This window comes from Crinia signifera, chromosome 12 (assembly GCF_055691185.1).
Source record: "Crinia signifera chromosome 12, ASM5569118v1, whole genome shotgun sequence".
Taxonomy (NCBI): Eukaryota; Metazoa; Chordata; class Amphibia; order Anura; family Myobatrachidae; genus Crinia; species Crinia signifera.
This window is the reverse complement of record NC_139228.1, coordinates 19,550,851-19,563,501: the sequence shown is the minus strand read 5'-3', so window position 1 is coordinate 19,563,501 and position 12,651 is coordinate 19,550,851. Positions and strand designations below refer to the sequence as shown.

The following is a 12,651-nucleotide window of genomic DNA, read 5'->3' as shown; positions in this document are numbered from 1 at the left end:
ATAACCATTATACAATGATACATGTATACGTCTCAATGCTCAGCATCACTCACTACCATAACTTAAACCAGATGTTCTCCAGCAAGTCTGGGAACTTATATGACTTGCTAGTGATGTGTTTGCTCCGCTTACCACAGTTGCTGATTGGTGCTCGGGACTCCACGCTGAATCCATCTTAACACCTGGCTTACCCGTGAATAGTGTGTCTGTGAGTGATGATGAGGAGTCAGTCTTGGCATCTCAGCCCAGGCCATCAGGTAAGACGCTGCTGCTGGGGAGTTGGCTGAATTTCACAGCGGTTTCTGCTGAAAGGCAAATTTTGTATGTTAAGTTACTTAGAACATTAGGAAATGGTGGACTTGGCAGTACAAACATAAGTTACTTCCTACTATTCATCCATACTGTATGTACTGATTTCTTAGTCATATGGTGTCAGCTGAAGGATAAGCAAATACTTTTTTGTGAAGTACAGTAAGCAGTCATTATTAAGTCAGTATTCAGCCCATGTCAACATTCTATGTCCACAGTCTATGATTATGTTAAGCCCCGTACACACGGGGGGATATATCGCTCGCGATGAGCGATATATCATTCAGTGTCCCGTTTGCATCAGCGACCAAAGATGGTCGCTGATTATAAAGAAACTGCCGGGGGAGCCCGGCAGTGGTAATCAGCTGGTCGCAGGAGCATGTTCCTGCGACCAGCGATCACTACGGGGGAGAAAACGGGAGCGTGCACCCGGCGATATATCACCGGTGCACACTCCCGCAATATTATACATAATCGCCCCCGTGTGTACACAGCCTTAGGGTTAGGCTGTGGCAAGGATAGTGCAGAGTTAGATTTAGGCTGTTGTTAAGGTCAAGTAGGGTAAGGATAGGCTAGGTGGGTAGGGTAGGTACCCTGGGTAGGGTAGGGTTAGGCTTAATCTGAGGGTAGGTTGGTGTAACGTTAAGCTATGGGTAGGAACAGTTAAGGTTAATCTGTGGGTAGGTAGAGTAAGGTTAGGCTATGAGTAGGGTAGGTACAGCTAGGATTAATGTTTAGGTAGTGTAGTGTAGGGTTAGGCTGTGGGTAAGGTAGAGTAGTGTCAGTTAGGCTGTGGGTAAGGTAGAGTAGGGTAGGGTTAGGCTGTTAGGTAGGGTAGGAACGGTTAGGGTTCATCTGTGGCTAGGTAGTGTAGGGTTTGGCTGTGGTTAAGGTAAAGTAGTGTAGGGTAGGGTTAGGCTGTTATGTAGGGTACTGTAGAGTTTGAGCTCAAATAACCCAAAATTGCCATGTTGACATGCCGATTATCGACATGATGACCACCTGGACCTCCCCACCATTTTATTCTCCCTGGGGGAGCACATTGAAAAGTAGGCAAGTATTGGTGAGCTTATACTCCACCATTACAGTCCAGGCTTTAAGCATATCCATGTTTAAGTAGACTGTTAAATCAAAGTGACTGCGGTGCTAATTATGCCCTGCTCAAGCCTGGGTATCTTTAAAAAGTGGTTTGGGAACATTTTGCAAATACTTATTTCCCAGTGGTGTATTATTTCCTTTTGTCTGAATATTTATTATACTTCTTTCCTCCACACTGAAGGAGAATCTTGTGATTTTGAAACACATTGTCCTTGGATATCATCCACCAGTATGGAGGGAAAGCCACACTGGGCACAAACAGTAGTCAGCGCGTTAACACCACAAGTACAGATAATCCTTCTGGAAAACAAGCCGTCTGCTACAAGTGTAGATGGTAAGTGATTTCTTTTTGTATATAGACTGATTTTATATCCCAGATCATGCTGCCCATCCAGGGACACGCGTACAGTGTATACTTCCCTAGGTGTAGCCAGGGCTCCCGTCTAAGATCCCGCTGTCTATACATTGACACGTGTACAGAGTATACTGCTGGTTCAGCGTTTCCGTCAACTCCAATGTCGCAGATTCCCTTATGCCTAGGATCATATCAGTTTGTCCGCTCTTCTAATACTGCCAACTGCCTATCCGTTAATGAGTAGAACCAAAATAAACTCTGCCCAGTTTTGTCCTAAGTTCTCAAGCAGATACCCAGCAGATCCACCTAGTCCAGGTCTACAGGGTTATATTGTGGATAGTTAAAATGTGGACATGATCAAAAGGTTGACATTGCAACAAATTGATTGCCCTTTGACTGTTGACCTATTAAACAATCAACAAACATCATTGTTTTTTGTTTCATTGACTGGTGATGACCAATGATTGCTGACCCCGTGCTGTGGGTCCCTACACCAGCCAATGTAATTAACTACCTGTGCAAATTACGACATGTCTATATTTAGACGGTCTACGTTTTGTGATATCAACCTTCGACTGTTTAAGGATGTCAATGTTTTACACTGTCTGAACATTGATAGCCTTAAGTTACTTCTCTGTCAATATTTTGAAGGTGGACACATTGTTTTGACGCATGTTTGATTGCGTCTGATTTGAATGTAGGTGTTTGGATTATAGAGGTTTTGAACCCAACCGCTTTGAACTTAAGTAAATTATCCATAAACGGATTTGTATGATGCCCCGGAGTTTCTGCAGACAAGGGCCAAGTTTGTGTATGCAATACAATCCTGTAGGCCTTTCCACCAGCCATAAAGCCAGTTCTACAAGCAGCCAAAAAGTCTGTTCTACCAGCAGCGTTATAGTAAAATAGCTTGTAAGAAATGATTCACTAGTGATGCCTTGTTCTGACTGGTGTACCAGCAGGAGCTTGCTGTATCACTACACTGACACCATTGGTCTTAAGGCAGCAGTATAAGGCGTATTGGATCACCCAGCTACCCAATGAGAGAGAAGGTGCATAAAACTCTTGCTACTTATCTAGTATGAATATTACACCTTTCACATTGCAAATGCCGGGATTTCAACCAGGTTTTTGGACATGGGTCTGTCCCAGGAGCGATCCTGCATTTGCGAGGTGAAGCTCCCCACAGCAAACCGGAAATAAGCAGGATTGCTGACTCCATCTGGTGGGGGAGGGGGGGGGGGGGCAGAGCGGCAGCATGTCATCAGGAGGCGGGGGACGAGGCAGAGCTTGGAGCTGCTGCTGTGTCCTCCTTATGTGCCGTGTGAAAGGGGTATTAGTTGGTATTAGTTGGGAATACGGTCATTAGGTCAACATGCATTGGGTCAATCACGAAAGGTCGACGTGTCTAAGGTCAACAGGGTTGGAAATTCGACACCAGCATTAGGTTGACAATGGGACGTCGACAGACAAAAAGTCAACATGAGTTTTTCACATTCTCTTTGAATCGACATGTGCCGGCAGGCGGTATTTCATGCCCTACCATCCACTACGGCCTGGTGGGAGAATAAAACAGTGTGGCTAGCACAGCAATACACAGTGCCCGAAGCATGGCAAGCGCAGGGAGCTATGTGAGGGGACGCGGTACACTTTGACAGTGTCCATGTCGACTATGTTGACATTCGGGACAACATTTTTTGAAAAACTCACGTCAACATTTTGAATAAGAATCACCCCCAAAGTGACAATGGGAGAAACCTTCATGTGAGAGTGAGCATAACCCCACGCTAGATAGGTCGTATAAACCAGTACGTTGTGTGTCATATTATTTGGGAAAGAGGAAGGACGAGTGTGCAGCAATCCAACGAATGAAACCTCAGTGATAAAGGTTTGTCCCAGAACTGTGTCAGCAAATATATCCGTGCCTGTCTCCCCCATATCCCCCATTCTGCCGAGTGCTAGTCTGTACTATGCAGATTCCCTATGTGTAAGTGATGGAATAACACCGTTGTCAGCTCATTGTAGACCGGGTTATGGCCCTGTAGCTGTCATAGTGGATCATAAATAGGGAATCCCTGGCTGAATAGAAATAAGTGGAATACCACGGGACGCACATTGAGCCAAATTCTGCCTATATGAATGTGCAAAGTTCTGCAGCCAACTGCAGAATAATCAGCGGGAGAGTTAAAGTGTTTGCTCATCTCATCGCTAAGTGTCACAATCATTCCCAGCTGTGCACTCTGCACAATGTCTGCGGGTAAGGGAATTGAGAGAAGCAGCAGCCAGCTATAATCTGGCCTGCGGTTGTGAAAAGGGCACACGGGATGGGACCCAGGAGGGCAGGGTAAAGAGAGTCTCTTAACTCCATTTTAATAGCAATATTTTGTTATTAAAAAAAAATAACCGGTTGAATGGTCCATTCATTTTATTTGACACAGACGTGAAACATTATCTCAGAGACACAATCACTTGTCCTGCCCAGGAGAACCGCACAGAAAATCCAGTACAAAAGGCCGCCTCATATTGTTTAGTCTTTTGATTCTCACATGTCCAATTACCACTAGGGTCACACCTCAGCCCGATCTTTAGGCTATCAGCTCTCACATTGTATTTTACTCATACTTCCCAGCTCTGGCTGAGTGTCAGGGGGACGCTATGAATTAGTAGCGATCTCCCTAACGCCATGAAGAGTCTGTAATAGGGAGGCGTTTACCTGATCATTGGGCTCCGAACATTCTCAGCCCATCAGTCAAGTCTGAATCAGGCCCCAAGAGTACAGCTGTGGCAGGGCATGCTGGGAAGTAAAGTTCCAGAGCAGCTGGAGTGCCACACTTTGCCTACTACAGTGGGCCTGCTGGATACGGATTACTCCCATGATGCTCTGCACCGGTTTTCTGACACTTTATAAACCAGCCCCTGCTTAGTTATTCACCGTGTGACTAACCGCCATCGCACACCACTGATGCCTATTATCATCATAGATTCTGCCAATACCTTATGCATGAAATGAGCCAGTATAAGGTTTATTGGGGATATTATACCTTCATAGTGTTATTAAAAATAACAATAACAAAATTATGGGACTATGTAAAAACCGGAACCGGACTAGACTCCAGACCGCCGGACAGGACATCAAAATCTGCAGTCTGGAGCTTGTATGGTACGGTGTCCTGTCCGGGGGGGTGTCTTGTCCGGGGGGGTCCCTGTGATAGCCATCATCAGGGACATGAGGAGGGGAGATTACAGCCTCCCTGTGTGGTCCAGACCATCTGGTTTTTGCTACTTGCCCGGACCATACAGGGAGACTTTATGCTACCCCTCCTCCTCTACCTGGTTACAGGCATCAAAGTCAGCCCCCCCCCCCCTGAATGCTAAATCTATGGCAAGGCATGCTGGGATGTGCAGATTCACAACAGCTGGAGGGCCACAGTTTCGACGTGCTTAGTCTACAGTATATAGTTTATGCAGCCCTAGAAGCTAAAGTCTCTTGTTATTTTACCTCTATACAGGCAACAATTAAAACAATTGTACATACAAAACAGGGATATACTGTAGTGATCTGCAGGATTTCGGAACGTTCTCAAATTTCACAATCTGTAAGGTCACAGTTACAATGCCAGATGTAAGTCTAAATAGCTCTTATGTGACTATGGGGCCCATTTATGATGTATCACATTTACAATGCGATCTGGATGGAATGTTACCATTGTAAAATGCGATCCTAGCGCTGGGATGCATCATCCCACAAGGGCAGGGACAGGGCTCTGAAAGGCGCTCGTCCCCGAGATGAACTCAATCGGAAGCCAGGGGGGTCTGCGCATGCACGGTTAGTACTGCCCTGGCGGCAGTGCGATCAGCAGCCCATAGGCTACAATGGGCTATTGCCACCTCAGAATGGCGATAGCCCAGGGATGCGAAGCCTGGCTGATGTTGATACATGGGACATCTTCGCATCCCCCATAGAAACCTATGGGGAATGCGGCCGGTGGCGGTGCAGGGGGGATGGCAGCAGGGATCAGAGATTCCTCCTTTGGTACATTATGGTGATACTTATTATTTGGGTGTTTTCGGGGATTTAGCAGCAAATATTAGGCCCGATGTATTAAGCCTGGAGAAGAGATGTGGAGATAAAGTACCAGCCAATGATCCAGTTTATCTCTTCTCCAGGCTTAACCCCTTGAGTGGTGGGTTTTGCTGGGGCAGAACAAACTGACCAGGGCAGGTTTGTCCTGCCCCAGGAAAACCCACCACAGAACGTAGGCCCCCCTCACCTCCGCTCCTGCATTTGTACGCCGGAGCTCCCCTGCTGCCGCTGCTCCAGCTGCCAGTCAAAGTCAGCATTGACCACAGGCGGCAGGCTCGGGGATGTTCGGGGCGGCTCCGGAGGACTTGGTCTCCTGAACTCCTGAGCGCTCCCGAGATCCCCCAAGCCTACCGCCTATGTCACTGCTGTAAATGGTGAATGGCGGTTGGTGAAGCTCTGGCATATGATCACCGGACCAGAGGGGATGGGGGGGGCCAACAAGAGAGGGGGGGGGCTAAATGGGGGCAGCCCTAGAGGTGGTGCGCATTTACTGCACAGTGGTATGCCCAGAAATGATCTGGGACAGCCCACTGCGGCACCGCATACCACTCAAGTGGTTAATACATCTGCCCCATTGTTTGATAAATGCAGCCCTAAGCTTCATCTCACCGGTAACCAGGAAAGTGCCTCAGTGTGGGTGAGATGTACTAAGCCTTACAAGTGATAAAATGGAGAGTGATCAATCACCAATCAGCTCCTGCCTGCCATTTTTCAAACACACTGTCACATGGCAGTCAGGAGATGATTGATTGGTTGCTTGTGAATCACTCTCCATTTTATCACTTTATATGCTGAGTACATCTGGCCCTGTGTGAGGTTCTTTCAGTGAAAGACATTATTTCATGTGCAAAGTGCAGGAGCCCGGACGTTGGGTGGATGACACTGAAGTACTGCCCTGTATCCACTGCTATTCCTTTGGTTTGCTTTTTTGGGGGCATTTAAACCACTAAGGTTGACAAAGCTTAGCTCGAAAAATGAAATGTGTTGACAGGGTTGGAAGCCGTCACTTCCCGGCCATTGAAGTGAAGTCGGGCTCGTTCTGCCGAGATCCCCTGTTCAATGCTGTCGGGAAGACAACATTGAATAGGGCCCCACAGCCATGTACCCCGTTGGGAGATGGCTGCTGGAGATTAAATACCCCAAAAAAGTTGACATGAGTTTTTTTTTTTTTTTTCAAAACAGGCGGTATTTCAAACCCTTCATCCACTAGGGTGTGGAGGGAGAATATAATAGTGTACCGAGTGCAGCATGGCACCGTGGTATGTGAGGGGACACGGTACACTGATACGGTGTCCATGTCGACTTACATCGGGACAAAAACATTTTCATTGTTGACCTAATGCTTGTGTCGACCCTGTTGACCATTCATGCTTGACCTTCATAGTGTCCACTCTATGACCCTTACCAGTTATGTCAACGTAAGATAATGGCCGTTATTCAGATCTGATCGCAGTACAAATTTGTTCTCAAAATGGGCAAAACCATGTGCGCTGCAGGTGGGGTAGATGTAACATGTGCAGAGAGAGTTAGATTTGGGTGGGGTGTGTTGAAACTGAAATCTAAATTGCAATGTAAAAATAATGCAGCCAGTATTTACCCTGCACAGAAACAAAATAACTCACACAAATCTTACTCACTCTGCACAAGTCACATCTGCCCCACCTGCAGTGCAGCATGGTTTTGCCCATTTTGAGAACCAACGTTGTACTGCGATCAGGTCTGAATAAGGACCGCACACACTGAGGCACTTCCCTGATTACCAGTGGGATGAAGCTTAGCTACATAAGAGATATTTAGACTTACAGATGGAGCGCCTCTCACTATTGCTTCACCAGCGCCAGAATCTGGCCGCTGGCGATCGCCGGCGGAGAGGTGCCCCATCTGACTGAGACGCGCGTGCGCCTCACACGCACGCGCGTCTCAGTTTCCCGTCGGCGGGGAGCGGGAACCCTCCTCCGCTTCAGGGAGATGGATAGGTTAGGGGCGGCAAGGCGGCGGGGACCCGGGGGGAGCCCCGTTGTAAGGTGACGCTCGCATCTCGTGCGCGCGCGTCCCCTTATGGCGGCTGGCGGGGGATGGCGGCTGGCGAATCTTCCGCCTTCCCCTGCAAGAGCGAGCGGCGCTCCATCTGTACATCTGGCACTACAACTGTGACTTTACATACTGTAAAATTTGAGAACATTCCTCAGCTGAACTCCTGACATCGGAGCGCTTTATCCCTTTTTTGTATGTATTTCTGACGTATTACAGATCTCGAGAACGTCTATTTGGATGCTCAGCTGCTCCCCCTCCTGTGCCGACTATAATCTCTGAATTAAACCAGTTGATTTCCCCATGTACTGGTACATCTTCATACATCTGCCCTCAATACGACACGCAGTGGGAGATGCCTGGCGCGAGTGAGACTCCAAGTCCTGTGTGACTCTGCCAGCAAGGGGCATCGAGAGGCACCAGAATACTGGGCTCATTCATTTAATAATTATTCAGCACTGGTACATCCGTGTGCACCTGAGTCTGTGTATGAAGCACAATTGATCTTGGTATGGAAAACGCAACAACCTCTGTATTTAATGCCCTTTGTATACAGATGCAGGGCGGTAGTCAATTGTTATATTGTGCCTGATCTCCCATCTGAAGTGACGGCAATATTCAATTGGTCAATTTTTTTTTTTACGCACATATCGCGTAATTGGGCTCAAACAAAGTAATGTTCGCAGCAAAGTTTGATAGATCCCACTCTAGAATTCTTCAAAAACAGACTCAAGACTTTCCGGTTTACTCAGCATTTCCATAATTCCTTTAAGTATGGTTTTTGAAAATCTTTTCTGTCCTTCATTGTTCCTTTACTGTATTACATTCATTCTATCCTATCTGTTAATCACCTCGAGTCCTATTGGAGAAAGAGCTATATATAAATTAAATTATGAATTATTCACATAAAATACCTTTTCAGGTAGACCTATTGACTGTCTATCTAGATCAGGGCTGGCCAAACCTGTCCTGAAGATCTACCAACGGTGCATGTTTTCCTGGCAACCTGTGGATCTATAGTAGGAATGAATGCAGCAGGTTTTAAAATGTGACAGTTAGTAATGAGTACAGCTGTGCACCAGCCAGGTAACCTGGAAAACGTGGAGCATTGGTAGATCTTGAGGACCGGTTTGGCCACCCCTGATCTAGATCAATCAATAGGAACCACTCCTTCTGTATGTTTCCTAAAGGGACCATGATCCCTGTGGCAATATATATTTCCCTCTCCGCTACCATATATCCCATTTGCTGAATATAGATTAAGCTGAAGGGTAAACACCTCCGTTGGCTCAGCCATCCAACAGCAGCAGGTGGTAAAGATACAAGTGTTATTAAGAATGTCTCAGACCACATACAGCTTCAGCACTTCTGCACTACTTCATTACTGAAACGCAGAAACAATCCATTCAGCAAACTTTGGAATATTGACCACTCGGATGTTGGAATGTGTGATTGAGCGATGATTTTTGTTTCTGTACAGTGTTAGTAACTTTTTTTTATTTGAAGTATTTTTGTGGCATTTTGACCTCAAGTGTCATTTTCACTGGATTTTCTCTTGTAGATGGAATTCTCCTTCTAAACAGAAGCCGGTCAGAAGAACCTGCCCAGGTGGCCCAGCTGCTCAGTCCTCTGTATAGTGGAAGTTCCAGAGCGTGTCACCTGGAATTGTCCCTCTACTCGCTGGAGGAGTCTATAGCCCAGAGGCTGAGTGTTAAAGTGCACCGTAAGAATGCCAATCTAAGTGTATTGCTACCGGCGCCCAGGAATGTGGCAGCCAATAAGAGGTGAGTCTGACATATCTCAATGGGCATGGCCTACTGTAAAGGGGTGTGAGTTATGATTTGGATATTGGCACAACATGGGTGCATCTGGATGGGTTGCAGGGGTAGCCTAATGCATACCTCCCAATTGTCTAGATTTTGGCTGGGACAGGGGGGTGTGGCTTACATACAGTATGCTGCATTTCTCCCAAAGCCACACCCCTGGCGCAAGGTCATGCCCCCATAAAGGCGTGTGTGTGGCTTCAATTCATTTTCGGGTCCTGAAAATGGACATTAAAGACTGGAGAATGGGGTCAGCTTGCAGTTGGCACACTGGACTGCCATTTTTAGTGGATATTTTGCACATCTGTCACAGCAACACCGGCACTCAAAGGGTTCAGATATATGCTGCTACCATATAGTAAATCCTATCAAACAATACAGGAGAAAGACAGGTAACCTCAGAAGCAAACAGATGAACGAGACTCTGTGGGGGACGTGTAGGAGTCTTAGGGGGTTATTTACTAAGGTGGGAGTTCTAGTTAAGATAAGAGGTAGCTATGGGTAACCAATCCGATTCGATCTATTGTCTTCTAGAAAGTGCTAAATAAATAATTAGATTCTGATCGGTTGCTATGGGCAACCATCCCATCAACTATAGTACTCCCATCTTAGTAAATTCACTCCTTAGAGAGATAAAGTAGAGAGTTGCTCGTAATAACAATCCGCTTTTAACGGTCATTTTATAGACTGCTTGAAAAAATGAAAGCTGGAGACGATCAGTTGCCAGGGGCAACGTCTCCACTTTCTCTTTATGGTTTGATGCATCTCAACCACGTGTATTGGAGCGGAGTTCCAAGGTAGGTGGCAGTACAAGAAAGTATAATATCAAGCCAAGAGGTTACAGTGTATAGCAATCCAGAGTATAGTGAAAGGATGAAGCAAACAGGGCGGTACCTACAAGGAGTGGTCTGTATACACACACAATGGAGGAACCATGTAGTAATGCAGATGTACAGAACCTACGGTACACGTTATACGCCCACAAGAGATGGCCAGACAATAGCTGCTAAGTGGGCACATTACTCCCCAACTTCAAATGTGGGTGTCACACACCATGCACTGGCTCACTTGCATAGGCGCTAGTACACAAAGGGTCTATTTACTAAGCCTTGGAGAGAGATAAAGTTGATTGAGATATAGTATCAGCCAATCAGCTCCTATCAGGTTTCCAACACAACCGCTGCCGCCAAATGTTCACACACACACACACCCTGTGCTCAGAGTCTTGTAATGAGGTAGTGCTCACTCCTAGGGTGGCCAATCCCAGGATCGGCGGGATTCCGGGATTTGGCCTCAAAATGTCCAGGATTTCAATCCCGGGATTGGACTATCCAATCCCGGGATTTCGGGATTGTGCAGTCTATTACCGGGCAGCGTCTGAGCGCCCGCTCAGACGCTGCCCGGATGTTCCCGACCCGGGGTACGGCCGCCAGAGGTCGGGCGGCGAGTGGATTCTGGCCTCTGAGCGGGATGTATTAACATCTCTCACTCACTGTGTCGGATGGCGAGCGGGTTCCGGCCTCACTGGGCAGCGAGCAGGTTCCTTGGAGAGGTCGGACGGCAACGGATTTCATAGCCGGAGGTGCAGCGCTGCGGCCTGCGCAGCTTGACCTATGGGTCACCCTGCGCAGGCCACAGCGCTGCACCTCCAGTGCCGGAATACACTCACGGTGCCCGACCTCTCCCTGCAGCACACAACTAACCCCTAGTCTGTCCGACGTTTCAGCCACCGCCTGCCCCGCTCCACTAAAGTAAGGGGGATAGGCAGTTTTCTTTTAGGGATGCCAATCCCGGGATTCCAGGAATCCCGGGATTGTGCATTTTTCAATCCCGATTCCCGGGATTGAAAAAATGCCCCGGGATTGGCATCCCTACTCACTCCCTCCTCCCTCTCCATCTGGCACACACTCCCCCATCTCTGTCTCCCTCTAGCCCCCCCTCTCCATATCACTCACTTTCTCTCTCTCTCTGGCTCTTCCCCCTCTCTAAACCCCACGCGCGCACACACACACACGCACTTACTTTTTCCATCTCTCCTTTTGCACTCTCTCCCCTCTCTACCTCTACACCCTCACTCCATCTCTTGTCTCTTTCTATCCCCCTCGCTGTTTCTCACTCTCTCCCTATAACCCCCTTCTCCATCTCTCTATCCACTCTCCACCCCCTCCATCTCCCCCTCCCCCCTGGTCGGTCAATCTTGCTTTTTAAACCTTGTCTCTCTCCCTTACATTGTCTCTCTCTACTCCCTGATGGTCTCTCTCTGTCACTGCCTCTCTCTCTCTGATAATCTCTCTCCCTAACATTGTCTCTCTCCATCTCTCTATCTTTCTGCCACTGTTTCTCCATCTTCCTGTCTGTCTCTCCCCCCTGGCACTGTCTCTCTTTCCCACCCCACCCCCTCTCTCTATCTATCCCTCCATCTCCCATTCTCTCCCCTGGACACTCGCTCTTGCTTCATTCATTCTCTCTTCCCGGCACTTAATCTCTCTCTCTTGCCCCTTCCCTCCTCGTAACCCCCCCCCCCCCCCATTTAATTCTCTCCACCTTTATTTCTTACTCATCTCTCCCCTTCTAATCTTCAATTCATCTATGTCTATCAATCCCCTAACTCTCTCACTTGCTCCCCTAGGGGCTTTGTAGTGACAATGGGGGGCTTTTCAAGCTTTTGCTATGGGACCCATGAAGTTCTAGATACTCCCATGTGGGTGATCTTAGTGCCAGCTGTGAGAACATTGTGACATTTTATTCATCTGACCATATTACCCTACTACACTTAACCAATTGTGCCTCCTTGCCCACCACTGCTATGTACTTGGCACGATCTTGGCAAGTCCTACAAATCACATGGCAGCAGTTAGCGGTTCTGTGTCCTGTTGTAAACAGAGTTGCCGAATCCAATGTGCGTCATTCACAAGTAGAATATAGTTAGCCGCTTTACATAGATCAGACAG

At 47.5% G+C, this 12,651-nt stretch overlaps 1 protein-coding gene and 1 long non-coding RNA gene across 6 annotated transcripts in view; one reads left to right on the top strand and one right to left on the bottom strand.

Annotated features, from left to right (window-relative positions):
• Positions 1–12,651, bottom strand: part of LOC146050176 (uncharacterized) — a 135,371-nt gene that overhangs the window by 22,820 nt on the left and 99,900 nt on the right. For 3 of the 5 annotated variants that reach the window (XR_014466274.1, XR_014466273.1, XR_014466272.1), the window contains exon 3: positions 133–305. This is a non-coding gene — a long non-coding RNA (uncharacterized LOC146050176). The remainder of the gene's footprint in view (positions 1–132; positions 306–12,651) is intronic. The other 2 variants (XR_014466275.1, XR_014466276.1) reach the window with 1 other exon arrangement.
• Positions 1–12,651, top strand: part of LTK (leukocyte receptor tyrosine kinase) — a 156,861-nt gene that overhangs the window by 66,174 nt on the left and 78,036 nt on the right. Inside the window, exons 2-4 of the mRNA XM_083167062.1 lie at positions 138–257; positions 1,589–1,741; positions 9,439–9,661. Of these exons, the coding sequence (XP_083023188.1) occupies positions 138–257; positions 1,589–1,741; positions 9,439–9,661 (496 nt within the window). The remainder of the gene's footprint in view (positions 1–137; positions 258–1,588; positions 1,742–9,438; positions 9,662–12,651) is intronic.